This window comes from Leguminivora glycinivorella, chromosome 18, assembly GCF_023078275.1.
Source record: "Leguminivora glycinivorella isolate SPB_JAAS2020 chromosome 18, LegGlyc_1.1, whole genome shotgun sequence".
In the NCBI taxonomy this organism is placed as follows: Eukaryota; Metazoa; Arthropoda; class Insecta; order Lepidoptera; family Tortricidae; genus Leguminivora; species Leguminivora glycinivorella.
The window spans coordinates 1,820,481-1,848,356 of NC_062988.1; the positions used below are offsets into that span (position 1 = coordinate 1,820,481).

The 27,876-nt window shown below is 39.0% G+C and overlaps 1 protein-coding gene across 1 annotated transcript in view; it reads left to right on the forward strand.

The window, feature by feature from the left end:
• LOC125236096 (rho GTPase-activating protein Graf) overlaps positions 1-27,876 on the forward strand; it is a 107,911-nt gene that overhangs the window by 72,846 nt on the left and 7,189 nt on the right. Inside the window, 4 exon segments of the mRNA XM_048142791.1 lie at positions 5,739-5,767; positions 5,770-5,872; positions 6,283-6,444; positions 8,036-8,236. Coding sequence (XP_047998748.1) covers positions 5,739-5,767; positions 5,770-5,872; positions 6,283-6,444; positions 8,036-8,236 — 495 coding nt within the window.

Consider the following 27,876-nt stretch of genomic DNA (forward strand, 5'->3'; position numbering starts at 1 on the left):
CCGTTGTAGATACAGAAAAAGCGTGTAGGAAAAAAGTAATCCTTGATAAATTTACTACAAATCGTTCATTGACACTTTGGTTCTAGCACTTATAGGTTTCGCGTGATCCATCACGAAAGTTGGTCCTTTACTGAAATTTTCTTTAGTGAATGTTAAGTTTTCTCCCAAATTGCTTACGAAATCTGTTTGATATTACTAAAATATTATAAACTGAAAATGAATTTCAGGGGGAAAAATCACTACCATGGGTGGGACTTGAACTCACGGCTACTGGATTGATACTCCATGGGCTCTACCAACAGCTACCAAAAGCTCATCCCCAGTCATAGATACACTATATAGATCAATGGTACTCCTAGCGACTACTACCGTGAAAATATTACGTCTTAAATAGTTACTGGAATTCCAAGACATATTGGAAATTCCACCCATGGTAGTGATTTTTCCCCCTTAATTTTATTTTAGTCATGAGTTACAATATTTTAGTTATATCAAACAAATTTCGACGATTTCGTATGCATTTTGGGCGAAAACTTAACATTCACTAAAGAAGATTGCAGCAAAGGACCAACTTTCGTGACGGATCACGCGTAAACTATAAGTGCTAGAACCAAAGTGTTAATGAATGATTTGTAGTAAATTTATTAAGGATTACTTCGTTCCTACGCGCTTTTTCTGTATCTTCAACAGTTTTGTCAGAAATCGAGAAAAACCGCATTTTCGGCACTTTAAGGGAGGGTAGAGGGGTGACGCAGAGGAGGGAGGAGTGGGGAGGGTTGATGAAAAATAACTTTGGTCTATAACGTACATATTTCAATTTAAAAAAACCTTCCATTAATTATGCCGTAATTTTAGCTAATTTCCCCCTGCTATATCGTTTTAGGCTACTTTCAGAGCCCATTTAGACGGTACGAGAACTCGCCTACGAGTTTTATTACATTGCTAAGGTGTGGTGCGGGGAGTAGTAAATAGGAATACGTGTGAATCGTGTTAAGGTGGCTCGCTTAGGTTACCCGAAGCTCAGGCTGCGTTAGATGGCGTTAATCTGCAAATTACCAGTCTTATTTTTTTTGTGGAGTCGTACAGGCAGTGTTTTTGTATTCCTTCTAGTCGATAATTTCACGCGGCGACAGCTTGTTTAAATAGCCTTGCGGTAAATACGTACGTGCCATCGCATGATTTGCATGGAAGTACTGGGTTCGAATCCAGAACTTTTTCTCTTTTTTTTTTTTTAATACTACGTCGGTGGCAAACAAGCATACGGTCCGCCTGATGGAAAGCGGTCACCGTAACCTATGGACGCCTGCAACTCAAAGAGTGTCGCATGCGCGTTGCCGCCCCATTAGAATATTTGCTGAGTGTGCACAGCAAAAAGGAGTGTACAAGTTCAAAGGAGGGTTTGGGTTGTCGACAACTCAAAGGACAATAGACGGAACAAATTAGTTCCGTAAGTCCTCCCGTCGTCAGCATCCCACACCCTCGTTGAGCTCTGGCAGCCTTACTCACCGGCAGGAACACAACACTATGAGACACTATTTTTTGTTTTATTATTATACATAAATGTATATGTACTCGTACAGTAGTTACTGAGCGTTTTCCACAAAAAAGATTAAAAACCTATTCTCTTACATGGTAATAATTTTTGGGTTCGTCGAACTCAGAATTTCTAACATAATTAATTAATTATCCTAATCTGATATTTTAAAAAATTCCAAAAAAGTATAGATAAATTTTAGTTTCTAAACTACGATTCGAATGATTTTTTTTTCTAATTGTTTATTTTCGATGGAGCAAGGGTATTCAAATCGCTTTTGAAATCTTAAATTAGTAAATGAAAATGCAATAGTTAACTGAGTAACGTAATGCTTTAAAAACTCAAGTGGACTTTTTTTATCTAAGGAGTAATTTCGATAAAATATTATATTTAGCGAGGGTATTAAAAGTTGTGTTTTATATCTCAACCTAATAAATAGAAAATCAAAATGACAATAAAAAAATCAATATGTTCTCTAAGATAAAATTGATACCTTCGGCTCTCCATTCTTGCTCGGTCAATAAAAAATACGAAATTTATATCCAAAAAAATACAAAAAGTTTATAGAATCCTGGGAATCGAACGCACCTTCACGGCGTGACAGACGACTATTCACCAACGACGCCATTACATAACACGCTGTTACCGACGAAATTGGGCTATACATATATAATTATTTAAATATAAATAATAATGTCAAATCCATACTAATATTACAAATGGGAAAGGGTGTGTGTCTGTTTGTTTGTCCGTCTTTCACGGCAAAACCGGAGCGACGAATTGACGTGATTATTTAAGGGGATTTAGTTGAAGGGATGGAGAGTGACATAGGCTACTTTTTGTCTCTTTCTTACGCGAGCGAAGCCGCGGTCAAAAGCTAGTTTATTATAAATGGGAAAAGCTGGTTACTCTATAACCTGAAGTGGAAGAATTCGTTGTTTCACCAAAGATAATGTGTGTTTGTTTGTTTGTTTGTCCGTCTTTCACGGCTAAACGGAGCGACGGATTGACATGTTTTTTAAGTGGAAATAGTTGAAGTGATGGAGAGTGACATATGCTACTTTTGTCTCTTTCTAACGCAAGCGATGCCGCGGGCAAAAGCTAGTACAGCACGGGTAGCATGGTCGCGCGATAGACGATAAAATATCAGGCCGTCCCTGTCGCACTATTAGTAAGTGCGATTATAGGGACGGCCAGATGTTTTATCATTTATCGCGCGACCATAATTGCCTGCCTGGACCAGATTATATTGATGATAATTATTATTTGTAACCATTTAGTTAATATTGTCTTCAGTTACCGCGATAGTTACTCATGAAATAAAAACTATGAAAACGGATTAAATCGCGTATAATGAGTTTAAAATTCATCCCGATGTTTCAAACACTTTACAGCGTTCGTGGTCAACGGGTGACTGAGGAAAAATTACAATGTGCAAAAGCTACCCATATTCTTGTATATAACCATTTAGTTGTTGAAGAAAAACATTCACACAACAATAACATAGGTCAACCAGCTCAGTAAATGCAATACTTTACTAATACTATGCCCACACTATGACCTATGTATAATGTATTATACCAGACGTGTAATATTTTATTTTATCAACAAAGGCATAATAGGATTGTATTGTATTTTTGTACGAAAATAAAAAATAGGAAAGCAATATAGTAATAGTCAAATATTCCATTAAAAAAATAAAAAATACTTAATAAATCCATAAAAGTTCAAATGATTAAAAAAAACTTCGGATTCGAACCCACGATCTTCTGCATCATAGTCAGTCGTTTGACCGAGACGCCATTTCGATTTACATTAGCAGTGTCGAAATACACGATATGTATCTTTGTTGACAAAATGCGTCATTATTTCTGAGTCTGCTTGAGTTAACTAAACCAATATCTTTAAATAATTACTTGTCAAGAGCCAAATGTCACTGATGACAATGTCAACTAAAAATGCGCGAAATATGACGGCTCTGTGTTTGTACACAAAATTTGGCACGCACATTTACGTAAAATTAATAAAAAATTCACATGGATTTGTCCATGATTTCTGTATGAAACAATGTATTTCATTCACTACCGCGACGACGGATAATGTATAGTAGATGTATGCACATATTTTTATTTAGTTGTAGTGTGCGGTGACTAAATAAATGGTAGATGTTTTTTGTATGGAAAGCGAGCCACCTTAAAGACTATTTATTACTGAATAAACCACAATACAGTGAATGATATTCTTACAACTAGAGTTGTCACATATAACTATAACTAGGGTCTCCACCTCATCTCCGGGGAGAAGAAGAAAAAAAAGTTACTTAAGTGACATTTTTTTATACCTAATTAAGAATAAAATTCTAAACATATAATTATTATTATTTTTTGTTTGGTTTAAGTACAATAAAGTTTTGTCCTGTTTTTGTGAACAATGTCTTCCTTATTATTTTTTAAAACTTTTACATTAGGTTCCATATCCTCTATTATAATGTATGGACCATTATAAACTGGATTTAATTTTGTTACACTTTCATTTTTAGGGTTCCGTAGCCAAAATGGCAAAAACGGAACCCTTATAGTTTCGTCATGTCCGTCTGTCCGTCTGTCCGTCTGTCCGTCTGTCACAGCCGATTTACTCGGAAACTATAAGTACTACAGTGATGAAATTTGATGGGAATATGTGTTGTATGAACCGCTACAAAATTATGACACTAAATAGTAAAAAAAGAATTGGGGGTGGGGCCCCCATACATGTAACTGAGGGATGAAAATTTTTTTTCGATGTACATACCCGTGTGGGGTATCAATGGAAAGGTCTTTTAAAATGATATAAAGTTTTCTAAAAAACATTTTTCTTAAAGTGAACGGTTTTTGAGATATCAGCTCTCAAAGTCGTAAAAAGTATGTCCCCCCCCCTCTATTTTTATAACTACGGGGTATAAAATTCTAAAAAAAATAGAGGTGATGCATGCTTATTAACTCTTTCAACGATTTTTGGTTTGATCAAAGTATCTCTTATAGTTTTTGAGATAGGTTGATTTAACTGTAATTTTGGTTAAGTTATTGTGCTTACACTGAAAACGATGCTCCATGCGATGCGATGTTTAGGCTCCATTCACCAGGTGTATATTAAAATAAGTTTATCTCCTTTTGCGCGAGCCCGAAGTAATTGGATATTTGATAACTGTGCTGAATGTTAACCTCCACAGCCCGCAATGTAACTAAAATCGTATGCGAGTTCGCACGCCGTCTAAATCGGGCCTTAGTCGCGGACCAACGGCGCGGAGCATCCGCATCAGACTAATTTGCAAAGTTCAGTCGTTTTAAAGTAAAGCCGAAGGGTCCACGCGAACGACAACATCGACTTCACATAAATTAGTCGTGCTCCGCGCGGTCGGTACATTAAAACCGGCCTTACGTTGTTATTAAGGGGTATATGCCGTCTAATAACCGTCTAGAAGTTTTTTCATAAAACATTTTTTTTTTAAATTGCGAAATCTATCTTAAAGAAGTGACAATACCGTCTATGACTCTTAAAACCAATTTAACTGTTCGACTTACTTTGATAATAATTCAACGGATTAAATATTTAGCTTTACAGCTAGCTATACTTACCTATATGTATACATCTCCTTGAGCTCATAAAGCCACTAGTTTTTGAAAATAGAATTACTTCACATCGTCTAACAAAATCGAAACCCTATAAAAAATTGCTCTTCCCAATCTTTTATACACCCTGTTTTTATTTAATTCCGTTAACTTTAAGGGAAGGTTCTTTAGATCAAATACAATTAATATCTCTAAGAAACTAGCGTCTTAACTCTTACGGTTATCGAGTTATTAAAAAAATAAAGATTATTTCTGAACACGTGTGTGACCTTTTGTGTGTGCCTTTACCAATTCCTAATGTTATTTGTTTTGACATGTGCCGTCAATCACTTGACACTAACTTGAATGTTATTCTTAAGGGTCTCTCACACTAATAAATTCATTTATTATGTATGAAAATGATGAAAAATGTTTTAATTGCGCCTAATTTAACTAAATTTTCATGTTTTATTTTAAAAAAGGAAGTGGTATTCGTAACCGCTATTCGGGTTATGCTCTTAAATGTAATGTTACCTGATAATGAACCTAGTGTGTCGAATTTAACGGAAAACAAAAAAAACACTGTGTATATTATTAATCGATAATTGTTGCCCCAGAGTCGCCGGCGTCGCATCGAAAGTATCCCGCTAGTCGCCTGCGCAGCGACCGCCCGCCTTCCCCCCACGCTCGCTGACCCCCTCGAGTGGGAGAGCAAGACTCTCACCTCGGCCCTCAAGAGCTACCTCCGAGCGTTACCTGAACCCTCGCGACCCACGCGTTACACACTCGCTTCCTAGCCGCGGCTAAACTAGAGTCGAAACAGGAAAGGTTCAACGCTGTAGCGTCACGTTGGTAGCTCAACTACCGCAGAGGAATAAGGATATGCTGCGGCTGGTCATTGATCACTTAAGGTAAGAGCAAAACACTCATCTCAGCTCTCAAGAGCTACCTCCGAGCGTTACCCGAACCCCTCGCGACCCATGCGTTACACACTCGCTTCCTAGCCGCGGCCAAGCTTGAGTCAAGGCAGGAAAGGGTCAACGCTGTAGCTGCGTTAGTAGCTCAGCTACCGCAGAGGAACAAGGATATGTTGCGGCTGGTCATTGATCACTTAAGGTAATAGAGTAAAACACTCATCTCAGCTCTCAAGAGCTACCTAAGAGCGTTACCCGAACCCCTCGCGACCCATGCGTTACACACTCGCTTCCTCGCCGCGGCCAAGCTTGAGTCAAGGCAGGAAAGGGTCAACGCTGTAGCTGCGTTAGTAGCTCAACTACCGCAGAGGAATAAGGATATGCTGCGGCTGGTCATAGATCACTTAAGGTAAGAGCAAAACACTCATCTCAGCTCTCAAGAGCTACCTAAGAGCGTTACCCGAACCCCTCGCTACACATCTATTACATACTCGCTTCCTCGCCGCGGCTAAACTAGAGTCGAGGCAGGAAAGAGTGAACGCTGTAGCTGCGTTAGTAGCTCAACTACCGCAGAGGAACAAGGATATGCTGCGGCTGGTCATTGATCACTTAAGGTAAGAGCAAAACACTCATCTCAGCTCTCAAGAGCTACCTAAGAGCGTTGCCCGAACCCCTCGCGACCCATGCATTCATACACACATCTCTCAAGAGCGCTTCCTAGCCGCGGCTAAACTAGAGTCGAGGCAGGAAAGGGTCAATGCTGTAGCTACGTTAGTAGCTCAGCTACCGCAGAGGAATAAGGATATGCTGCGGCTGGTCATAGATCACTTAAGGTAAGAGCAAAACACTCATCTCAGCTCTCAAGAGCTACCTAAGAGCGTTACCCGAACCCCTCGCGACCCATGCTAATTACATACTCGCTTCCTAGCCGCGGCTAAACTAGAGTCGAGGCAGGAAAGGGTCAATGCTGTAGCTACGTTAGTAGCTCAAGTGCCGCAAAGGAATAAGGATATGCTGCGACTGGTCATAGATCAGTAGATCACTTAAGGTAAATAAATAAACTAATCTCAGCTCTCAAGAGCCATTGGGGCGTTGCAACCCCTCGCGACCCTCAGCGTTGCATACTCGCTTCCTCCCCAAACTAAGCAAAGCTACTATGGGTGCTAAGAGACGATATACATACTTAAATAGAGTAAATACGCTATATACATAGAAAACTATCCATGAGCTCAGCTACCGCAGAGGAACAAAGATATGCTGCGGCTGGTCATTGATCACTTAAGGTAAGAGCAAAATACTCATCTCAGCTCTCAAGAGCTACCTAAGAGCGTTACCCGAACCCCTCGCGACCGATGCTTTATATACTTGCTTCCTAGCCGCGGCTAAACTAGAGTCTAGGCAGGAAAGGAAAGCTACTTTAGTGGCTCAACTGCCGGAGAGGAACAAGGATATGCTGCGGCTGGTCATAGATCAGTAGTCACTTAAGGTAATCTCTCACTTACGGTAAGGTCTCAAGAGCTACCTCCGAGCCCTGTCTGAATCCCTCGCGACACATGCAAGTGACATATCATGGCTTTTCATACATTTGGTTAAAATGTAATTAATAAAATAATAAATAATATTATGAATGATTTAATTTGTCGCACGCCACGCTGTTAATTTGCTATGTAGGTATAATTCGGTCAGTCGAATTCAGCAAACTCCATTATGTTTTAATTCATTTAGCCATAAATAAAATGAATATTTATTATGGACTAGCTTTTGGTCTGCGGCTTCGATCGCGTTAGCAATAGACAAGAAGTACCCTATGTCACTCTCCATCCCTTCAACTATCTCCACTAAAAAAATTACGTCAATTAGTCGATCCGTTTTGCCGTGAAAGACGGAGAAGCAAACACACACTTTCCCATTTATAATATTAGTTTATTATTGATATGAATTTATGTTTAATTTGTATTTTAGAAATTTTATAGCAACTACATTTTCCATTTTATTTGTAGACGGGTAGCAGCGCGTTCGGATCGCAACCTGATGACGCCATCCAACCTAGCCGTGTGCTTCGGGCCCACCCTTCTAAGGGCCCCTCGGGAGTCCGTGGCCGCCATCTTGGACCTCAAGTTCTATAACGTCCTCGTTGAGACCTTGCTGGAACACGCGGACCAGATCTTCGCACAGTCCCCGCAGGCTCAGAATGGACTCAGGTTAGTACAACTCACAGACCTTAAGACAAGCTTTCACGTATATGATATATCCTATAAGTGAAAAAGAGGCAAATGAAATAAGTTTTTTGCAAAAATGTCGTTTTTAGCACAAGCTTTTATCGCCGACTGTACCTTTCTTTCAACAGTCATCTACTGCTCTCCGAGACGTTTCATAACAGTGTTCCTATGACCACCTTTCTGCTCCATCATCAGATCAGCTCCATGATACCATAATGTTGCATTGTCACGTGGTTTACATATGTGTACAAAATTTCAGCTCAATCAGCAACCGGGAAGTGGGTCAAATTTAGATTCTACGTTTTGACGCACACTAACATACTAGCAAGGCAAGTTGAATAAAAACTTGTAAAAACGTGACCATTTTGCAGGCAGCGGTCGCTAGCGGCCTACTCAATTTAAGTTAACGGATTTTAATCGGACTTTTCAGTATAAAAGGTTGTATGTAGAGGATACAGTAGGTGACTTTTTTTTTATTTCGTTTAAACAGTTATAAATGCAAATTATTCACGTAATCAAACACAATTTCTGAATTTGGTACTCCCAGCGACACTTGAAATTGTTCCAATAAAATGATGATCTCGCTTTTGATATTTTGACAATTCTTCTTTGTCATCCTACTTCTATGATACAACTATCTCACTAGTAGGGTTTTAGTGGCAGCCATTTTGGACCTCAAGCTCTATAACGTTCTCATTGAGATCTTGTTGGAACACGCGGACCAGATCTTCGCACAATCCTCGCTGGCTCAGGTTAGTACAACTATCTCACTAGTAGGGTTTTTTAAAGGTTTGGATGGCTATTAACTACGAAGCTTTAAAAGAAAGACACGTACTAGCGACCTTTTAATAATGTCATCTTATCTAAACACAACACTTTTAAACTTGAACAATTGATTTAGTGTACTTTATTTTAGGTAATTCTACCCTGATCTGTAATCACTAATCACTAAATATAGATCAAAATGAATTCGACGCAAGACATAAAATTAAATGTACCTATCAAATAGTCCCAGCTTGAAAGCCTACACAATATTAGTTATTTGTTATACAAGGGGGCAAAGTTGTATTTTAACGCCGAGTGTGGAATTGAAAAACGAGCAAGTGAAAGGATTCTATAGTTGAACCACGAGCGAAGCGAGTGGTTCGAGAATAGAATCCTGAACTTGCGAGTTTTTTAACACACGAGAAGTAAAATATATTTGCACCCGTGTGTAACACAAAACTTTTCCCCTCACTATAGCGAGGAAACTACAACGCAAAAAATGCGTTTATCACTGTTTCCAGTAGTTCCACAGGTGGTAAATCATCTTTATTACTAGATTCATCTACTTTTATCAACTTTAAAGCAGTTAATTTGATTATATTCAAGGTCAAATTATTTTACCCACTAGTGGATAAAATGCGTTTTTACCGCTGGTATTAAAGGACAAAACACGTGTTTCCGAGCTAGTGAGGGGAAAAAAATATTACATGCACAACACCTATACTATGCTCACAAACCTTCTAAATTGATTATCCCTAACGCACATTTTTGTCAATCTTCAATAGCTTCAATAACTTGTCAGGGACCTTTTGTCCTATTTCCGACCTTTTTGCTGTTATACAACTTGCGATCGAACGATATAACCTGCAGTCTTTTTGGACTTAATGGCGTGAAACGAAAGGTCGTCCCGGCCTCCATTGTACGCACTGTATTAAATGCATTTGGTTTTTTACTGAGGCTTCAAATATGCAGGTTTTTAGATGGGTCTTTCTGGCCATTGCGCAGATTAACGTAACGTTCTATTCTTGTCTAAAGACGAGCTGTGTGGTGTTATTATATAAGTTTTGAAAAAAAATGTTACTAATAATGTAGTCTTACCAATTCAGTTATACTTGCTTTGGCTGAATAATTAAATAACCTAACTTAGTGTACAGATGTAATGCATAATAGGCTACTTGCCTCCTAGTCAAATCAGCGTCTTTTTAAGAACTGTCAAAACGAATTTGAACGACTTGCTAATATGGAATTTATATGAAATCGAATTGAGTGACGTCACGGTCAACTCAGTTACTTTATATATTTCTACCTGACTTATTAAATATAAATTGGATTTAAAAATAACTTCTGTCCATGTTTTTCTTATAATTATTTAATGCTTTATTTCGTGCACGATATAAAATATTTTATTTTAACTACGGTCAAGTTCCCTATTGTTTTCCATCGTATTTCGTCGGAAATGTTCGTATTTATCATGCCAGTTCGGTCATCGTTCTTGTACTGAGGCTGACTGAAATAGCATGGTGCTCGTATGTTCGCGAGTTTCCGTGATAATAGGAAGAAAAACATTTTGCACTACATCTGTATTCGAGGAACAGTTCACTTAGAGAGATCACTTCTGTTTTACAGAGATCATAATAATCATAATCAATTTATTAATAATAAAATTACATGTCATTTACATGGTTATCATATGGATCAGTTTTGTCATTCTTTGAAATAACAAATTTTCGAAAATATCCACACAGAACAAAGCAAACAACGCAAGTGAATAAAAATGTGTTCTGTTTTCATTGCTCTGGAGTTTAAAAATAATGTTAAATAGTAAATTATACTTTTACGTACCTAATCAAGGGAAATCAACACAGTCATGTTAATCTATAGAATAGATTATCTGTGCATCAGGTCATTCTACTAGAAATAGTTATTTGTTTTACAAGGGGGCAAAGTTGTTGTTTAACACGTGCCAATATTGATACCCGAAAAAGATTCAATATTGAACGAGTTCAAAAAAGGGAATCTTGAGCGTTGCGAGGTTAAACAAACTTTGCCCCCGAGTGCAACACAAAATTTTTCAGCACACCAACACGAACATCTGACTAAAACATCAAACTAAATCAAATCCATCAATTTATTCAATATTTAGTATTACAAAATCATCTAAATATATAAAAGAAGAAGCTGACTGACTGACTGACTGACTGACTGACTGACATATCAACGCACAGCCGAAACCGCTGGTTCTAGAGATTTCAAATTTGGCACGTAGGTTCCTTATATAGTGTAGAGGAGCACTAAGAAAGGAATTTTCAAAATTCACCTCCTAAGGGGGTCAAATGGGGGTTCAAAGTTTGTATGGGGAAACAAGATTAGTTTGCCTATTTTATTCGAAACTTCACAGGAAGATTCCTTAAGACATATGACTGAATACGTGTTTCAGGTTTTTTGAAAATTTAACTCCTAAAATGGTGAAAAGGGGTGATAAAGTCAAAAAATCAATATGGGTATCGTTTTTATGGTTTATCGGGTCGCTGATCACGATAAACACAACGTTTATAAAATCTAACGAGGCGGAAGTGAAATACCTTCTCCCCTGTTGTGGTGCAATGGGGTTTAAATATCAAAAAAATATATAAAAGAAGATATTGACTGACTGACTGACATATCAACGCACAGCCGAAACCGCTGGTCCTAGAGATGTCAAATTTGGCACGTAGGTTCCTTATATAGTGTAGAGGAGCACTAAGAAAGGATTTTTCAAAATTCGCCTCCCAAGGGGGTCAAATGGGGGTTCAAAGTTTGTATGGGGAAACAATGTTAGTTTCACTGTTTTATTCGAAACTTCACAGAAGGGATCCTAAAAACATATGACTAAAGACGTGTTTCAGGTTTTTTGAAAATTTAACCCTTAAAAGGGTAAAAAGGGGGTGATAAAGTCAAAAAACTAATATGGGTATCGTTTTTACGGTTTATTGGGTCGCTGATCACGATAAATACAACGTTTTTAAAATCTAACGAGGCGAAAGTGAAATACCTTCTCCCCTGTTGTAGTGCAATGGGGTTTAAATATCAAAAAATATGTAAAAGAAGAAACTGACTGACTGACTAACTGACATAATATATCAATACACAGCCGAAACCGCTGGTCCTAGAGCTTTCAAATTTGGCACATAGGTTCCTTATATGGTGTAGAGGAGCACTAAGAAAGGATTTTACAAAATTCTCCTCTTAAAAGGGTGAAATGGGGGTTCAAAGTTTGTATGGGGAAACAAGATTAGTTTGACTATTTTATTCGAAACTTCACAGGAGGATTCCTAAAGACATATGACTAAATACATGTTTCAGGTTTTTTGAAAATTTGACCCCTAAAGGGGTGCAAAGGGGGTAAAGTCAAAAACACAATATGGGTATCGTTTTTATGGTTTATCAGGTCGCTGATCACAATAAATACAACGATTTTAAAATCTAATGACGTGGAAAAGAGATTTTCTCCCCTGATGTTGTTGTGCAATGGGGTTAAAATATCCAAAATAGCCATAAGTATAGCTTTAGTTTTCATCTTTACTTCTGGTTCAAGAGATTTCAAATTGACACGGAAGTTCCTTAGAGGAGCACTAAGAAAGGATTTTTCAAAGTTCACCTTCTAGCATGATAATTTGACAGGGGCAAGGACAGGGACAGGGACAGGGACGGGGACGGGATAGGGTTAGGGACAGGGACAGGGACAGGGACAGGACAGGGACAGGGACAGGGACAGGGACAGGGACAGGTACAGGGACAGGGACAGGGACAGGGAAAGGGACAGGGACAGGGACAGGGACAGGGACAGGGACAGGGACAGGGATAGGGATAGGGATAATAGGGATAGGGATAATAGGGATAGGGATAGGGATAGGGATAGGGCAAGGGATAGGGATAGGGATAGGGATAGGGATAATAGGGATAGGGATAATAGGGATAGGGATAGGGATAGGGATAGAAATAGGGATAGGAGTAGGGGACGGGGACGGGGATAGGGATAGGGGAGGGACGGGGACAGGGACGGGACGAGGACGGGGACGGGGACGGGGACGGGGACGGGGACGGGGACAAGGATAGAGATAGGGACGGGGATAAGAATAGGGATTGGGGTCGGAATAATCGGTCGGCAATCGATATCTAGGCAGTGTAAAATGCAGGTGGCTCAGTGGGAAGGGATTAGTAAGTAGGCATCGGCGAGTATCCTGCATCCGTAATAACTATTACATTCAATGTGCTGTAAGAAGATCGTTGTTTGCTTGCCTTTTATATGTTTACATTTGCAATAAGTATAAGCAAAATGGAAAAAATTGTAAGCGATAATGCAAGGAAGTACTTTTTACCCTACCGACCATAGCGTCGAGATACTGGCTATGTGGGTTGTATGAAGTTTCCCCAGTATAAATATTTATACATATAGGTAAAATACATACATATTCGTACCTACTACCTACGCTGTGGTCGCTGTGTAACAATTCTACAATCATTGCAAGAATTTCTTTTAAAACAATAGTAATATGAATAGAATAGAATAGAATAGAATAGAATAGAATAGAATAGAATAGAATAATTTATTTAATTATAAAAACCCAATATAAATTTGTATTACATCAAACTTATAAGTATTTTATACAATTATCGTCAAATATGGCAATTATGTACATAAACATTAAATAAATGTCATATACAAAGAAAAAGTGACCAAGGCCTCCAGTGTTCCGAGCTGGAATCGAACCAGCGTACTCCGCTTACCGGGCGAATGCCTGAACCACTCGGCCATCGGTGCACGAAGGCAAGGGTCGAAATTTCCAAGTATATGACATTCCCGAAGGCTCGTGGCGCCCTCTGCCATCCCTGAGGGCATCCAGAGGGCGCCACGAGCCTTCGGGAATGTCATATACTTGGAAATTTCGACCCTTGCCTTCGTGCACCGATGGCCGAGTGGTTCAGGCATTCGCCCGGTAAGCGGAGTACGCTGGTTCGATTCCAGCTCGGAACACTGGAGGCCTTGGTCACTTTTTCTTTGTATATGACATTTATTTAATGTTTATAACATAATAGTAGTGTTACTACTTAAAAAATACAAGTTAAAATATTTTCTATGAAAATAATTTAATTTGTTCTTAGAGTAATTATGTACATATCTACAACTACATATTTACATTAGATATTACAATAAGATTTACATCTTTTAGTTTATAGGAGTACCTACTACGTACTATTTATTTTAATTTAAAACCACGTCAAATTCAGAGTAGTCATTATTTAGGTAAGAGTAGTCATTATGTGTAAGGTACAGTCAGCCAAAAAAGTGGTTTACCACTTTTCGATCAATAGAGTCGAAAAGTGGGATACCACTTTCTTGGCTGACCGTACAGCAAATAGATCAGTTACAATGGCCCCCAGTCGAGAATTGCCCCGCTTTACCTTAATCTAAATAATCGCGGACAGATGTACCTACAAAGAAACCTACGGATCCAAATGAAAATCTTATTTTTTGTCATTTATAAGTAAATTCTAACAGCCAGCTTAACACATCAAGTTAAAATTTGTATGAAATTACTTTGCACTCTTGTGGATAAAATGCAATTTTACTATCTGTTTTCGAATAGCAAAGAGAGCCTTTACCAGTTGGTGTGGTGAAAACAACATTTTCTGACTTTTTAAGTATGAAGGCGTCAATAGTTGTAATCTTTACCCTCAAGACTGAGGAAGCAGCCGGTAATCAATTTACACTGCATATTGTCTCGCAAACGGGTTGAAGGGTGATGTACAAGGTTCACCTATTTAAATCCTGCCCATTGATAACCCATAAAACGCCGGAAACGGAATACAAACGAGGACAACAAATACTACCCCTTGCGTCATGTTCCACTTCCTGGAGGATCATTCTGATTGTGGTAGCTGGTTACCGGTGTGATCAGAAAATTGTTTTTGATATGCTGGTCAGCTTCGCTTTTCGGTGAAGGAAAACATCGTGAGGAAGCCGGACTAATTCCAATAAGGCCTAATAGTTACCCTTCGGGTTGGAAGGTCAGATGGCAGTCGCTTTCGTAAAACTAGTGCCGACGTCAAATCTTGAAATTAGTTGTCAATGCGGACCCCAGGCTTCCAAGAGCCGTGGCAGATGCCGGGATAACGTAAGAGGATGATGATGCTGGGCAGCTCTGACGCTAATATTATTTCTGGTTCAGTGGTGCGAGCTGGTGTTCGAACCCGCGACCTCCGGAACGAAAGTCGCACCTACTTACCGTTAGGCTACCAGCGCTTATTAATTAGCTTTTATTTAATCTTTATTGCACAAAATAAAGACATCGTTCAATAGGCGAACTTAATGTAATAAGGCATTCTGTACCAGTCAACCAGCAAAGCAGAAATGTTGACTATACTAATAACCACAATCAGAATAAGCTTCTTAGAGAGTCGGCGGTGAGGGGGGTTCATAAAGATAATGCGGGGGCCGGGGGCGGGGGCAGCAAGGGCGGGGGAACACCTGCGCGTGCGCGCCAGGTGCGTAACCACTGCGCACGCAACTATTGGATGCGCGATGTACGAACCTTTTTGAGGAAAAGTGTGTTACTCATCTCTTCAAAATATTCACTTTTTGGGCTCATTTTAGGATTAAAATACATGAAAAATTTTTTTTCCGATTCGTAATTTTTTGAATATAAGTTTTTTACTTGCATGAACGAAATGCGTCATTGTATGAGGCGTAACATTACCATTACAGTCAACGTGCGTTCCGTGAAACGCGCGCCACCCTTTAGGAACCGCGGCCGCCAGCATAGCGCGGCGATAGAATCTCGAAGTAGCACAACCATATCAAAATGACAAGATTTTCTTACAATCTGATTTATAACGTCACTATGACATAGTTCTACAGTGGTCTAGGGTTCCAATTGGTTGACTGCACCTAACAAGGCAATCAGAAAGAAACGCTCATACCGTATGCGTTTAAACTTCCACTGCTGGTGCTAGATACAGAATGAACTTGAATGAAGTCTTATCATGTGCTTTGTTCTAACCACTGCACCACAGTATAATAAAGAGTACTAACGTACAGTATGGCCAGTCCCGCTCTCCGGTCACCTCCTCTCGGTTACCTTACAGTTACCGCCTGTCAAAAACGCAACCAGTCGACCTGTCATATCTCACTCACACAAGCATGGTACGCGTTCACTTATACGAGCTTAGAATGTGTGCTAGGAACGCGCCTCTTTCATATATTTGATCGCCAGTGTCCGAGATGTGACGAAACTATAAAGCTGAGTTTAGACCAGCAAGTTATTGCTGCAAGTTTTCAGACGCAACTATAGGTAAGAGTGAGTGGCAAGTATCTGCATCTCTTTCTTGCATATACTTTTCTCGTCTAAACTCAGCTTAAAGTAGCTGGATAGAGTGGATAGGTGCATCTTATATGTTTCTATGTGTGCGCGCCAGGTGTGTGCAAGCAACTATTGGATGCGCGCTGTATGCATTAACCTTGCAATGGTGTGTTCGACTGTTTGATGTGTCTTTTATCGTGCTTTTTCTTATCATCTTTAACTTGGCTAGATATTCTGGATACGGCATACATGTGTATACTCCTTTTTTAATTATCAGTGATGAGATGTTAGGTACGTCATTCACGCCCCGTGCACTCGATCTGATTTCATAAGATTATGAAATTTAAGACTGTCTGTTACCGGCCATAGTAATGTTTGGGTGTATCAAGCGCTGGTGGCCTAGCGGCAAGAGCGTGCAACTTTCAATTCGGAGGTCGCGGGTTCGAACCCCGGCTCGTACCAATGAGTTTCTCGGAACTTATGTGCGAAATTCATATTCATATTCATTCATTTATTTGCATAAAAACACATCGACATGCATGCAAATACAATATTTACACCACAGCTAAAAATATGACAAAACAAATTTTACAAGAATTAAAATCAGAATGAAATACATAAAATAAAATAAAAAATCTTAGTTGAATATCAGGTACATTAGTGAAATACAATTTTAACCAGTAAACAAATAATTTAAAATAAAACAATAATAATTAATATAAAGATCAATAATAAAGTCATAATAAGAGTCCAGTAAAGTATATAAAAAAAGGAAGGAAAATAGGTAATTGTATTATATTCTATTCTAAAAACAAAAGAGAGATGTCAGGTACATTGGTCAAAAAACTTATCATAGTATTCGTTGATGGAATAAAAAGGACGGCTCAAAAAATATGCTTAAAAGCGACTGGCAAATATCAAATGTCATTTGATATTTGCCAGTCGCTTTTCAGTGAAGGAAAACATCGTGAGGAAACCGAACTAATCCCAATAAGGCCTAGTTACCCTTCGGGTTGGACGGTCAGATGGTAGGCCCAGGCTCCCATGAGCCATGGCAAATGCCGAGATAACGCAAGGAGGATGATGATGTTTGGGTGGATATTAAACGCTTTTCAACGACCATCTTGTTCTTAACGCACTCGTTATCCGCCAAAGATGTTACATAACAAATTATTTTTAATACAAAATAACATGTCAAGGGGTTCCAGTATGTAATTAAGGCATCAAATGATGGATATAAAAAGGCCCAAAAAGCGATTAGTCCCGGACCTCCCGGGTCCCGACGTGGGTGGCCTCTCGATCGTTGTGTACTTTCACTCAGGTGACCTTAATTAAACTGAAATAAATGCAATATACGAAGAAAATCCCCCTCCACCTACAATTGAATTATATAAGATACAGCTGGTCAAATCTCGACTGGGGGGCAAATTAACTGGTCCATTTTTTCCATGTTTTACAATGTTTGCATTATTAAATAGAGTGTCCATCGGTTACATATGGTAGGCGTGTTCAGTGGTTTTGACGACCGGTCTGGCGCAGTCGGTAGTGATCCTGCCTGCTACGCCGCGGTCCCGGGTACGAATCCCGGTATGGGCATTTATTTGTGTGATGAACACAGATATTTGTTCCTGAGTCATGGATGTTTTCTATGTATATAAGTATTTATATATTATACATATCGTTGTCTGAGTACCCGACAACACATAGACCTTCTTGAGCTTACCGTGGGGGATCTCAGTCAATCTGTAAAACATCAGTCCTATAATATTTATTTATTATTATTATTTATTATTATTTATTTATTACAAGTGTGTTTCCATGACAACCCATACGATTTGACAGTTCGCGCACTTGTAATACATACAAGGTTTGTACCTGATGTTTTATCATTTATCGCGCGACCATACTTGCTTGCCTGGATGCATTCTAGCCAAAATGGTGGGAAAACGCCGACTACAGGGTTAGTGGAAAAAACGAGGGGGGGGTCTACCTGAGTCGGAGTCGTTCCCTGATCAATTTAATATTTGCTGGAGTCCTTACCGATCGCGGACGGCCGGTTCTTGGTCGATCAGCAATTGATTGGGTCTCCCTGTACCTCTTCAAGGTATAATATATAAAATTGCGACTAGCTCCAATACTTTTAATCTGATTGAAAATCTCCATAGGTTTTGCACCGGCTTCATACAAACGAAAGCACCGTTGACCGTAACTGTTTCTTTCCCGCCATCTCGATAAAGAATGACAAATAATCGAATAAAATATCCTTTTTAAAATTAAACACTAGATGCAAGCTGCGGGCATATTCTTATTTCAAATTCAACTTTTTAAATTCGTCTCAAAACTTATGAACACACGAGGTATTTATTGTATATTCTTACAAAAAGTTTTTCATTGATTCAGTGATTTAAAACAGCTTCAAATGTTTGATTTGAAACAAAAGTTGATGATTCACGTGGAATATGATTTCTTTACAAACGTGTAAAAAGCGGCTAGTCAACCTTTTCGGCCATCTGCTCTTATTAGATAGGAACAAAAAGAACATCCTTCCAAATACGGCACACGCAAAACGTGTAGGCCACCTGGCACCACCGGCTCGCTATAGATATAATTGGCCTTTAATGACTGAAGGAAAGATGTTTTTTTTACTGGACTCAACTTATACCTTTAAACGAGTGATTTTTGAGGGAAAAAAGAAAGGGAAGGCCGATCACAAGTAAATGGGACATCGTCCAGGCAGATAGATTTAAACGAGAGACTTTTGTATCTATACACATACAAGCCCGTAGCAGGGGCGGCTCACTCCGCGATTCTATCGCCGTGCTACAAGTACATGCCGGCGGCCGCGAGTTCGCGGCCTGATCAGGGGTGGCGCGCGTTCTCACGGAACGCACGTTCGCACTTTATATTGTTATTTTACGTCGCGAGTTTTTTTAAGGTTTATATGCGGTGTCCACGTGTGGAATGGCTAACAATGCTAAGTTAAATAGACATCATGAATAAAATAGTTATGTACCATAGGACATTCTTACACAGATCTAAAAATTTTGTGGGCATTTAAAAAGGCGGCATTTCGTGAACATCAAAGCAGTGGGCCTTCTGTACTTGTACTAATATATATTTGGTCCCCGTAGCCGAATGGCATGCAGTCTGGCTCAGTCGCGAAAATACGCAAGAGCGATAGAGATAGATAGTTAGGAAAGAGATATTATCGTGAGCTTTTATGCATTCGGCTAATACGCACACACAGATACGAAATAGATGAAAATTGCTATTCAGGTTTTTTGGGCGATCAGCGCCGAAAAATGGCAGTAGTCAGACTGTTTCCTGTTTTACATAAGGTCAGTGTGGGGAAGACCGTCTACCCGGAAAGACCGTCTATTGACTATAACTTTTGTGTTTATATATCTACGCCTCTCAGACCTCCGGAGGTATACCAGTTTTTCGCCCTTAATCCACTGGCCTTCAATACCTATCTCTAGGACGAACACTAGTTAACATAAAACTTGATTCGTGTTTCGAACTCGAACATCGAGTTCAACATGGTTCCGCAAAAAATTAAAATAAAATAGAAGCAGTCGGAATATTTGTATATTGTGTATGTAACGTAGTCATTTAATAACCGTTCTTTCTGACTAGTACTATTAATCTACTGAAAACGCGCTCAATTTCTAGTTTTATGTTCTGAAATATGTAACTTAGAAATTGTGCCTACTCAGAAAGTCCGGCATAAAAGAGAAAGGCAAGACCGGCATATGATAAACAAGAAGTTGCCAACCTTTTTTAGGCTTTATTGGAAATAAGTCGAGTGTAAACAATATCAATATATAAGTACGTTTTTGGCTTATGATAGTTGTACCATTTTTTATTTTAACTTCGAAATACAGTTTTGATAATGATTCGTATGGTGTTACAAAAATCATTCGAAAGTATTAAGTAAAAAAAATATATGTGACATAGTTGTGAAGAATGATAAGAGGTGAAGAGAAGTAAGCCTACACTGCATTATTCATCATCGTATTTAAGTTGGTAGAATTATCGTAAGTTCTACCCGTTTTTTATTATTTTTGTTTAAGTATAATTATGTAGATTGTGCAACATGCGACGACAAATATTTCCAAAGAGAGTAGGATTTCAAGTTAGTCATTATTTTTATGATCAGCGTTACCCAACAGGGACCGTATGGGTACCCTTTAAAACGGTTTTGACCGACTATTTTACGGCTACCCGACCGTTAATTGACATTGCTGACTGTCACTTTGACATAAAAGTGGTCATGGGTGTGGTGAAATACGTTTGGGGGGTGCTGACTTCAAAATTAATGACCAATTGGAAATCTGACATTGCTGACTGTCACTTTGACATAAAAGTGGTCATGGGTGTGGTCAAATAGGTTCTCGGGGGTGCTGATTCCAAAATTAATAACCAATCTGGAATCTGACATTGCTGCCTGTCACTTGACACAAAAGTGGTCATGGGTGTCGTCAAATAGGGTTTTGGGGGTGCTGACTTCAAAATTAATGACCAATTGGAAATCTGACATTGCTGACTGTCACTTTGACCTAAAAGTTGTCATGGGTCAACGGGTCATGGGTCAGGGTGTCATGGGTCAATTATCGTGACTACATTGGATTCGCAGGTGTTCGTTGGAAAAACAGTATTATGCAATATCTGGACCTGAAAAGAAAAGGTTATGAACCCCATCTACGGGACATATGCCGGTCTTGCCTTATAAATAGAAAAATGCTTATATGTTCAAAATTTTAACGTTATTTTATTAATTATCTAGCACATTCTGCTCTGTTATTACGTAAAATAACAATGATCATGATTTTGGAACCTAGTCTTATATGAAATTACGCGACAACAAGCACTAGACGGTCTTTCCGTGCTCATCGCGGGAGGACGGTCAACCCGCCGAGCCTTAAAAAATGTGATTTTTATCACTTAAAAGTACCTTAATTCACCAAAATGTTGTAAAAGCTTTGTAAAATATAATATTTGCTATCCCATAGGACCATGCGCATAACGCCAGACTACATTAATTATAGAGTTTTATCCACTCAAACTTTAATTCAAATAAACTATGCCGGTCTTGCCCGCACTGACCTTATTTCTTTTTATAGTCGTAAATTTTTACGTTGTTCCTTTCTTTTAAAATACATAATTATTATATTTTATTTTATTATATAAAGTCTTCTTTAGAAAAATATCCTGCCTACGATATTTGCACTTTCCATGTCCTTCAGTCTTCGGACGCCGTGTTTACCAAAGTCCAAAACCCGTTGACCACGAACGATGTAAAGTGTTCGAAACGTCGGCATACTCGGGATCAATTGTCAATTCATTATACGCGATATAATCCGTTTCCATAGTTTTATTTCATGATAAATGTCGCGGTAACCGAAGACAATATAAAAAATAAATGTCCCAAACGTTAGCTACCTACCTAAGTTAAGAATAATAAATAAATGCGTTTGATTTTTTTTTTGGAGGTCGCGAGACCCGCGAGCCACGTGTCAGGAGGACGCTCCGGATCACTGCGCAGACGCAGCCTCCAACACGTGCCCGTTTCCGCTTCTTATCCCTCCGGGATGGCGTGTGCGCGGATTATAACACCAACACATTCTAATAATGGGCCGTAACTAGTGGCCAGTTAACTACGTTTATGATACGGTACCCGCAAGAAGAATAGGCTGCTAGTGCCATATAGCAATGTTAAAAAAAATATATGTTGAAACTCGCTATCCAACGATCCATCAACCATCAACCGTCAACCATCTCTGACCATGGAAATCCCTTCTGAGAGCCCTCCTATGTCCCTTATAAAGGATAAATGGATCGCATCATCATCATTGTCATGTCTGACCTATAATGGAAAATCAACTACCTTTCTACAGCGGTGATACAGCATGTTATAATAATAAAATCCACAAAAAAAATCCATGAAATAAAAATGTTGAAGAGAAAATATCTTTAAGCAAATAATTGCGAGAATTGTATTCAAAACAATGAAATGGTTAATGGCTATTCTCATTCTAAATGATAACCCGGATTCGTGTGAAATAAAGTTGGTAATTAGTTATCTCCAGATTTAAGGCTTGTTTCAACAATGCTGTGTTAACTTAGGCCGACCACTCCGATCAGTTTTAGACTGGTCGGGACCAGTAAGATATTCTTTATGTTATTGTAAAGTAGACCATATTATACCATAATATACACTTTGGAAAAGTCCAGTTACCTACCCTTGAATGAATGCCTTTAGATTTAGTTTTGTTCGCTCGTAAGCTGTAGCTTATCAATGCCTAAACCGTGCTTTATTAACTATAACAATAAATCCCATTGTTTCGTTTAGGGAAAACCGTCTTTAGGCGTAACCTAACGACGATAAGATATGGAAGTGCGTAAAAAGAGCCCTGAGCCTATAGCCAAAAGCACAATCTTTGACACTCCGTGGAGAACGATTCTCAATTGTCTCTGTCGCACCAATATGGAAGAGGAATAGAGAGAGATAATTACGCTATGGAGAGTCAAATTGTACTCTTGACTACAGTACCTGGTCTCAAAGGCTATCCGCTTAAGAGATAAGTTCTAGTCCCAACTCCGCGGTCATTAGGCGTCCTTTGTTCCTTTCGGGGAAGCCCGTCATTAGGCTCAAGTGTTGGTGTCGGACCACCGACGGAGTCTATTGTACAAATGGTGGCATTACTCATGTCTACACTTTACTAAAAAAATAACAACCTGAAACAATATGAAACACTTATCTTTAGCAGTGCCACCGCCTATATTATTCTCCTAAGTCCAATTTTGTGTATATTACAAACTATATTTTGAACTTTTATTTAGTGACAAAAGGTTACAAATTCAAAAACAGTACCCATGCTGCTGCGATTCAAGAGGTGGATCTGCTATAAAATTTTGTTACAAGTCACTAAAAGCTGTTTTCAATCTTGCAAAAAGTAACCAATAGGTACCAATTGAAAGTGCCAATCATTGTATACTTTACCCGGCATGTTCTTAGCATGTGGTTGCTTTTGAAATGAATTAAGAATTATCTGAATATTATTAAATGTTGACTACGAAATGTAAAGCCTTGTGATTCTCCGCTTTGCAGCTGTCGCTAGTTTTTCTGTCGCGTGCAGGGTGTAAGAGCTATTGAAAATACTTACCGAGTACAAGCATGCTAAACGAACCAGTTAAATGTGCGCATGGGTAATATGAATCTCGAAGTCCAAGATAGTCCAGTTGACCCGCTCAGCGCTACCGTTAGGCTCGGGGAATACGGACCGTCGTCGGTCGGCGTGCGCCCGCGGATGCCTAATTACCGGCAGGTAGGCCTTCGTCTCGGCACAATCACTCTGACTCCCCATCCCTCTCAGTAACTCGGTCATTTATTCCAACGCGCGGGAATACACTTCAAGAGCTTCATAATACAGCACAGATTTGGGGCACTGAGTATAATTTTTTGAAACCTGCGGAAGCCATTCGTAAGTTCGCATTCAATTTCAATAACGGAAACATGTCAATGTGTACCATAAAAGATTTACTGCGCTCTGGAACATTTGCGAAATGCGTTGTAAATTGAAGTCCAATTTTTTTACACTGAATAAATACGTAAGCTCTTTTTTGTCAACACGTCTCTGTGGCCATTTGAACCGCCTGCAATTTGAAACGGACTGACAGACCCTAGTTGGTACAAAAAGCGTAGAAGACAATAGCGACTAACAAAACAAATAAACATTTGGTCAATCCCAGTCATTGTGGGGCTGTATTGAGAGATAACGCTGATAAGCGTAAATTTTTAGTACTTTTTTTCTGGATTTTCTGGCTGTTCATCGAAGACAAAGGTTTGAAGCTTTACAGACAGCGCTTCGCCATTCCCTCTTGACAACAATGGGATACCTACGCTGTTTCTTTAATAGCAAAATTTATAATACTTTCTGAATTTCTTTTTGAAAGGTCTTTTGACTGAAATTTGATGAGTATCTGCAACAAGTTTTTTTTACTGGTTTCCTTAAGACGCTAAAAACTTATACTAAAATACCAAATGATAAGGACAACTTTAACAAATGTGACTTACAAATTGTAAAAAAAAAGTCAAATTGAGTTTGAATTTATTACTCTGTTTTTAGCTTTTTTGGCTAATTGATATCACTTATACAAAGCTTCTCTTTACGCCGTTTTCAGTCGTATTTAAAGGGCTCTAGCGCTTTTAAAAACATTGACCTAGCTTCAAAAACCAGGGAGGAAAAAGTCAAGAGCGTTTGCAGGGAGAAATGAACCCTGTTGCTTTTTAAGTAAACCGTTTTGTGCTTTTTCAACAAGCGAGTAGTATGCACAAGTGTAAGGCTTGAGTGCACGCTCAATTTGGGCGTGCAGCGGGGTGCGGCATGTCAAACAATTAAAGCTCAGTGTCTGTAGGCCTAGCACATGATGGCCGCGGGAGTATGTCGCCGCGAGATAGATGCCACGTCTTCTTCTAACTGTATTAATGACATAAGGACGGGTAGTCTATCTCGCGGCGACATACTCCCGCGGCCATCATGTGCTAGGCCTACTGGTCTGGTGCATAGGGTTGACGTTGACGCACGCTCGCCCGCCACGCCGAACGCTCCGCTCCCAGCGTCCACTCAAGCCTTATACAGACAGTCCAATCGGCAGCAGGCCTTGACGAGTATAATAGCCGGCCGGCTTTGTTCCCCAACCTTGCTCCGAGACAGTTAATTATCATTTTAATGCCTTAAGAGCCTTTATGATTATGTGCTTCGCTTTTATTACGTGCAGTTAAAAGTACAGTAACTTATTTTTATTTTTTTTATGTGCTTCGCTTTTATTACGTGCAGTTAAAAGTACAGTAACTTATTTTTATTTTTTTGTACCTACTTTATGTGAGATTATTCTTAAAAGTCGAACCTCTTCAGTCGGAATTGAGGTAGCTAAGCGTGGCATCATCAAGATCCACCTCTCCCCTTTGTATTTTCCATGATTTATAAAAAAATTCTGAAACCTCTTATTAATGTTCTTGTATTGGTATGGGTTGATTTTTTTATTACCAAAAAAATATATTTTCCTGAAATGTTTATAACCTTCCCAACTTGAACATTTTAAACACATATATCTACGCTCTCTGTACCTCTATATCTAGTGTCTCTGCGAGACATTTGGAAACACGTCTTATCTGAATAAATCAAAAATATGTAACTTCCATTATTGGTGCGATGACCCAATATGAGTGTTAACCTCCAACACAAGAGCTCACCACTTCGCCCAGTCCAATAAAAAAGTTACGTAACTCAAAAACGAAACGTAACGTTTTCGAATACTAACGGCACTGAATCTTATAATAAAATTCATACCCTGAATTAAATTTTATTACCATCAAGCAGTTTTCGAGAACGCATGACAAACAAAGGGACAGCCTCTCTCGAAAGTAGGTATCGCGAATTGGGTCCGCCGAGTGCACAATGAACGGGCGAAGCCTTACGAGATAAGAATGCGCGGCAGCTGCAAGCCGGTATGCACACCTGCCGTTGCGTATGCGCATCTGCCGGCTCACCGCCCGTAGCCACGAGTACCATCGACAACACGTTGGACGTATAGACGGTCAAACAAATCTTGCCACAAAAAATGGAATTGCAGCTTTGCCCCAATATTTTTTTTTTTCATTACTTTTTAAGTGTTATCTCGTCTTTAATTCCGCCAACGTCAAGGTTTAGGAAGGCACGCGTTTATGAATAAAATAAATAAATAAAACAATTTTATTTCGGATAAAAAATCCATAGCTGTTAGTAATATATTTAACTTATAAAATAGTGTTAGGCCCACTTGCACCGACCACTTAACTCAGGGTTAGTGGGCTGTCATCTGTCAAATTCCATATAAAATGGTGGGATTACAGATTAATTATTAAACCTAGATATTTATAAAGACGATTTGGCCGGAGAGCCTAACATTTTGCGAGCATTTTATAAAAACGGTAGAGACTTATTTAAGCTAGCGTGGCTGATTGTACTCTTGGCTACGGGCCCTTTTTTTTTTAGCCAAAACGGACCCTGGCACTGGCACCGCTCTCGCTGAACTCTTATTAATATCCATTCTGATACAAATCAGGCGTGAAGAAACAATTAGATTACTGTCCGGATTAGGTAGTGCCGCTAATTAATAAAACGGGCACGACAAATGAAATAAATTAATTATTTTAAGAAATCTTACCGTTAAAGTGCATATAAAGCTGTGTATATTGTCATGACACTTCTTTATCGTCCACAGCTAAGTAAAGATGTAAGATGCATTAGGGTGATTCCGAAAGTCGTCTAATTTCGAAAGTCGCCTAAAAATCACCATTATTTCCATCATATTGAGATTCCCCTTACGAAATTACCCGAGCATTTTTGTCATTCGAAATTACCCTAATGCACCATACTACTGTAATAATTATGCCGAAAACTTTAAACTTTGTTTTTTTTTTTTAACAAAATCACAGATGGTTATTTGCCTGAACGACGCGTCAGGCTTGGATTCTCGTAATCAATGTTGTCCTGTAAAAATGCACTTCTACGTATCAACCTGATAAGATTACACTATCACCGTCGTTTCGCAGTAAATTTTTATTCGAATCGCCGCTGTACACTATCGAATAACGTAGTCACCGTTAACACCTTCGCTGCGGCAATTAAGTTAACTCGCAGTTAACCATACTTTGTGTAAGGTCTTTCGGCCCGGTACTGTAGCGAACGTGTTAAAGCGTTCGCTAAATGTATTGGAAGTTCCATAGACCTTTGCTTACGTTAGTAAATTATTAATAATCTGTACCTTTGCTGCGTGACGTTCATGTTTTAACTATGGTTGATGCAACTGGCTTTAAAGGTCAAAAACTGATGTTAAAGGTTCTCATTTTGCTCAATGCCCATCTCAAAGCATCTTCCAGCATCCAGTTAAAGAGACTCCGGAACAGTCATGTTTTCGTATCATTCTAAATATTCTGATAAGAGAACACATATCGGCATTCAATGACCGTCGTATCGCGATTAACGCCTTATTCTAATCATCAAGTTATGTTTACATTCAAACCACCCTCATACTCAATGCTCAAAGCATCTTAAGCATCCAGAGCCGTTAACATACACCGGAACAGTATGAAAGGAGATGCTGATGGAAAAAACATCTTTTGTCAATTATATAGCAGCAGAGGGTGCGTAAAGACGAGTTTTTGCGCTGACACCTGGGCACTACTCCACCACTTCAATATAACCCCTATTCACTAAAAAGTAGGAGTCAATATGGTTTGAGAATACATGCAAGCTGTAGACTGTTATTTTTATCTGCCACTTTCCAGAATCGTTTTGAAATGTACGGTGGACATTAGGGTGGTCCTTATTTTGTCGATGTTATATTTTTATACGGGGCACCCGCTTAATGTAAAATCTAACCCTAAAAAACCAATGTATTTTTTTTTTCAGAATTTTTAAATACATTTTAGAGGTCGCTACCGCACTTTGAAAATTTGGACCCTCCATACAA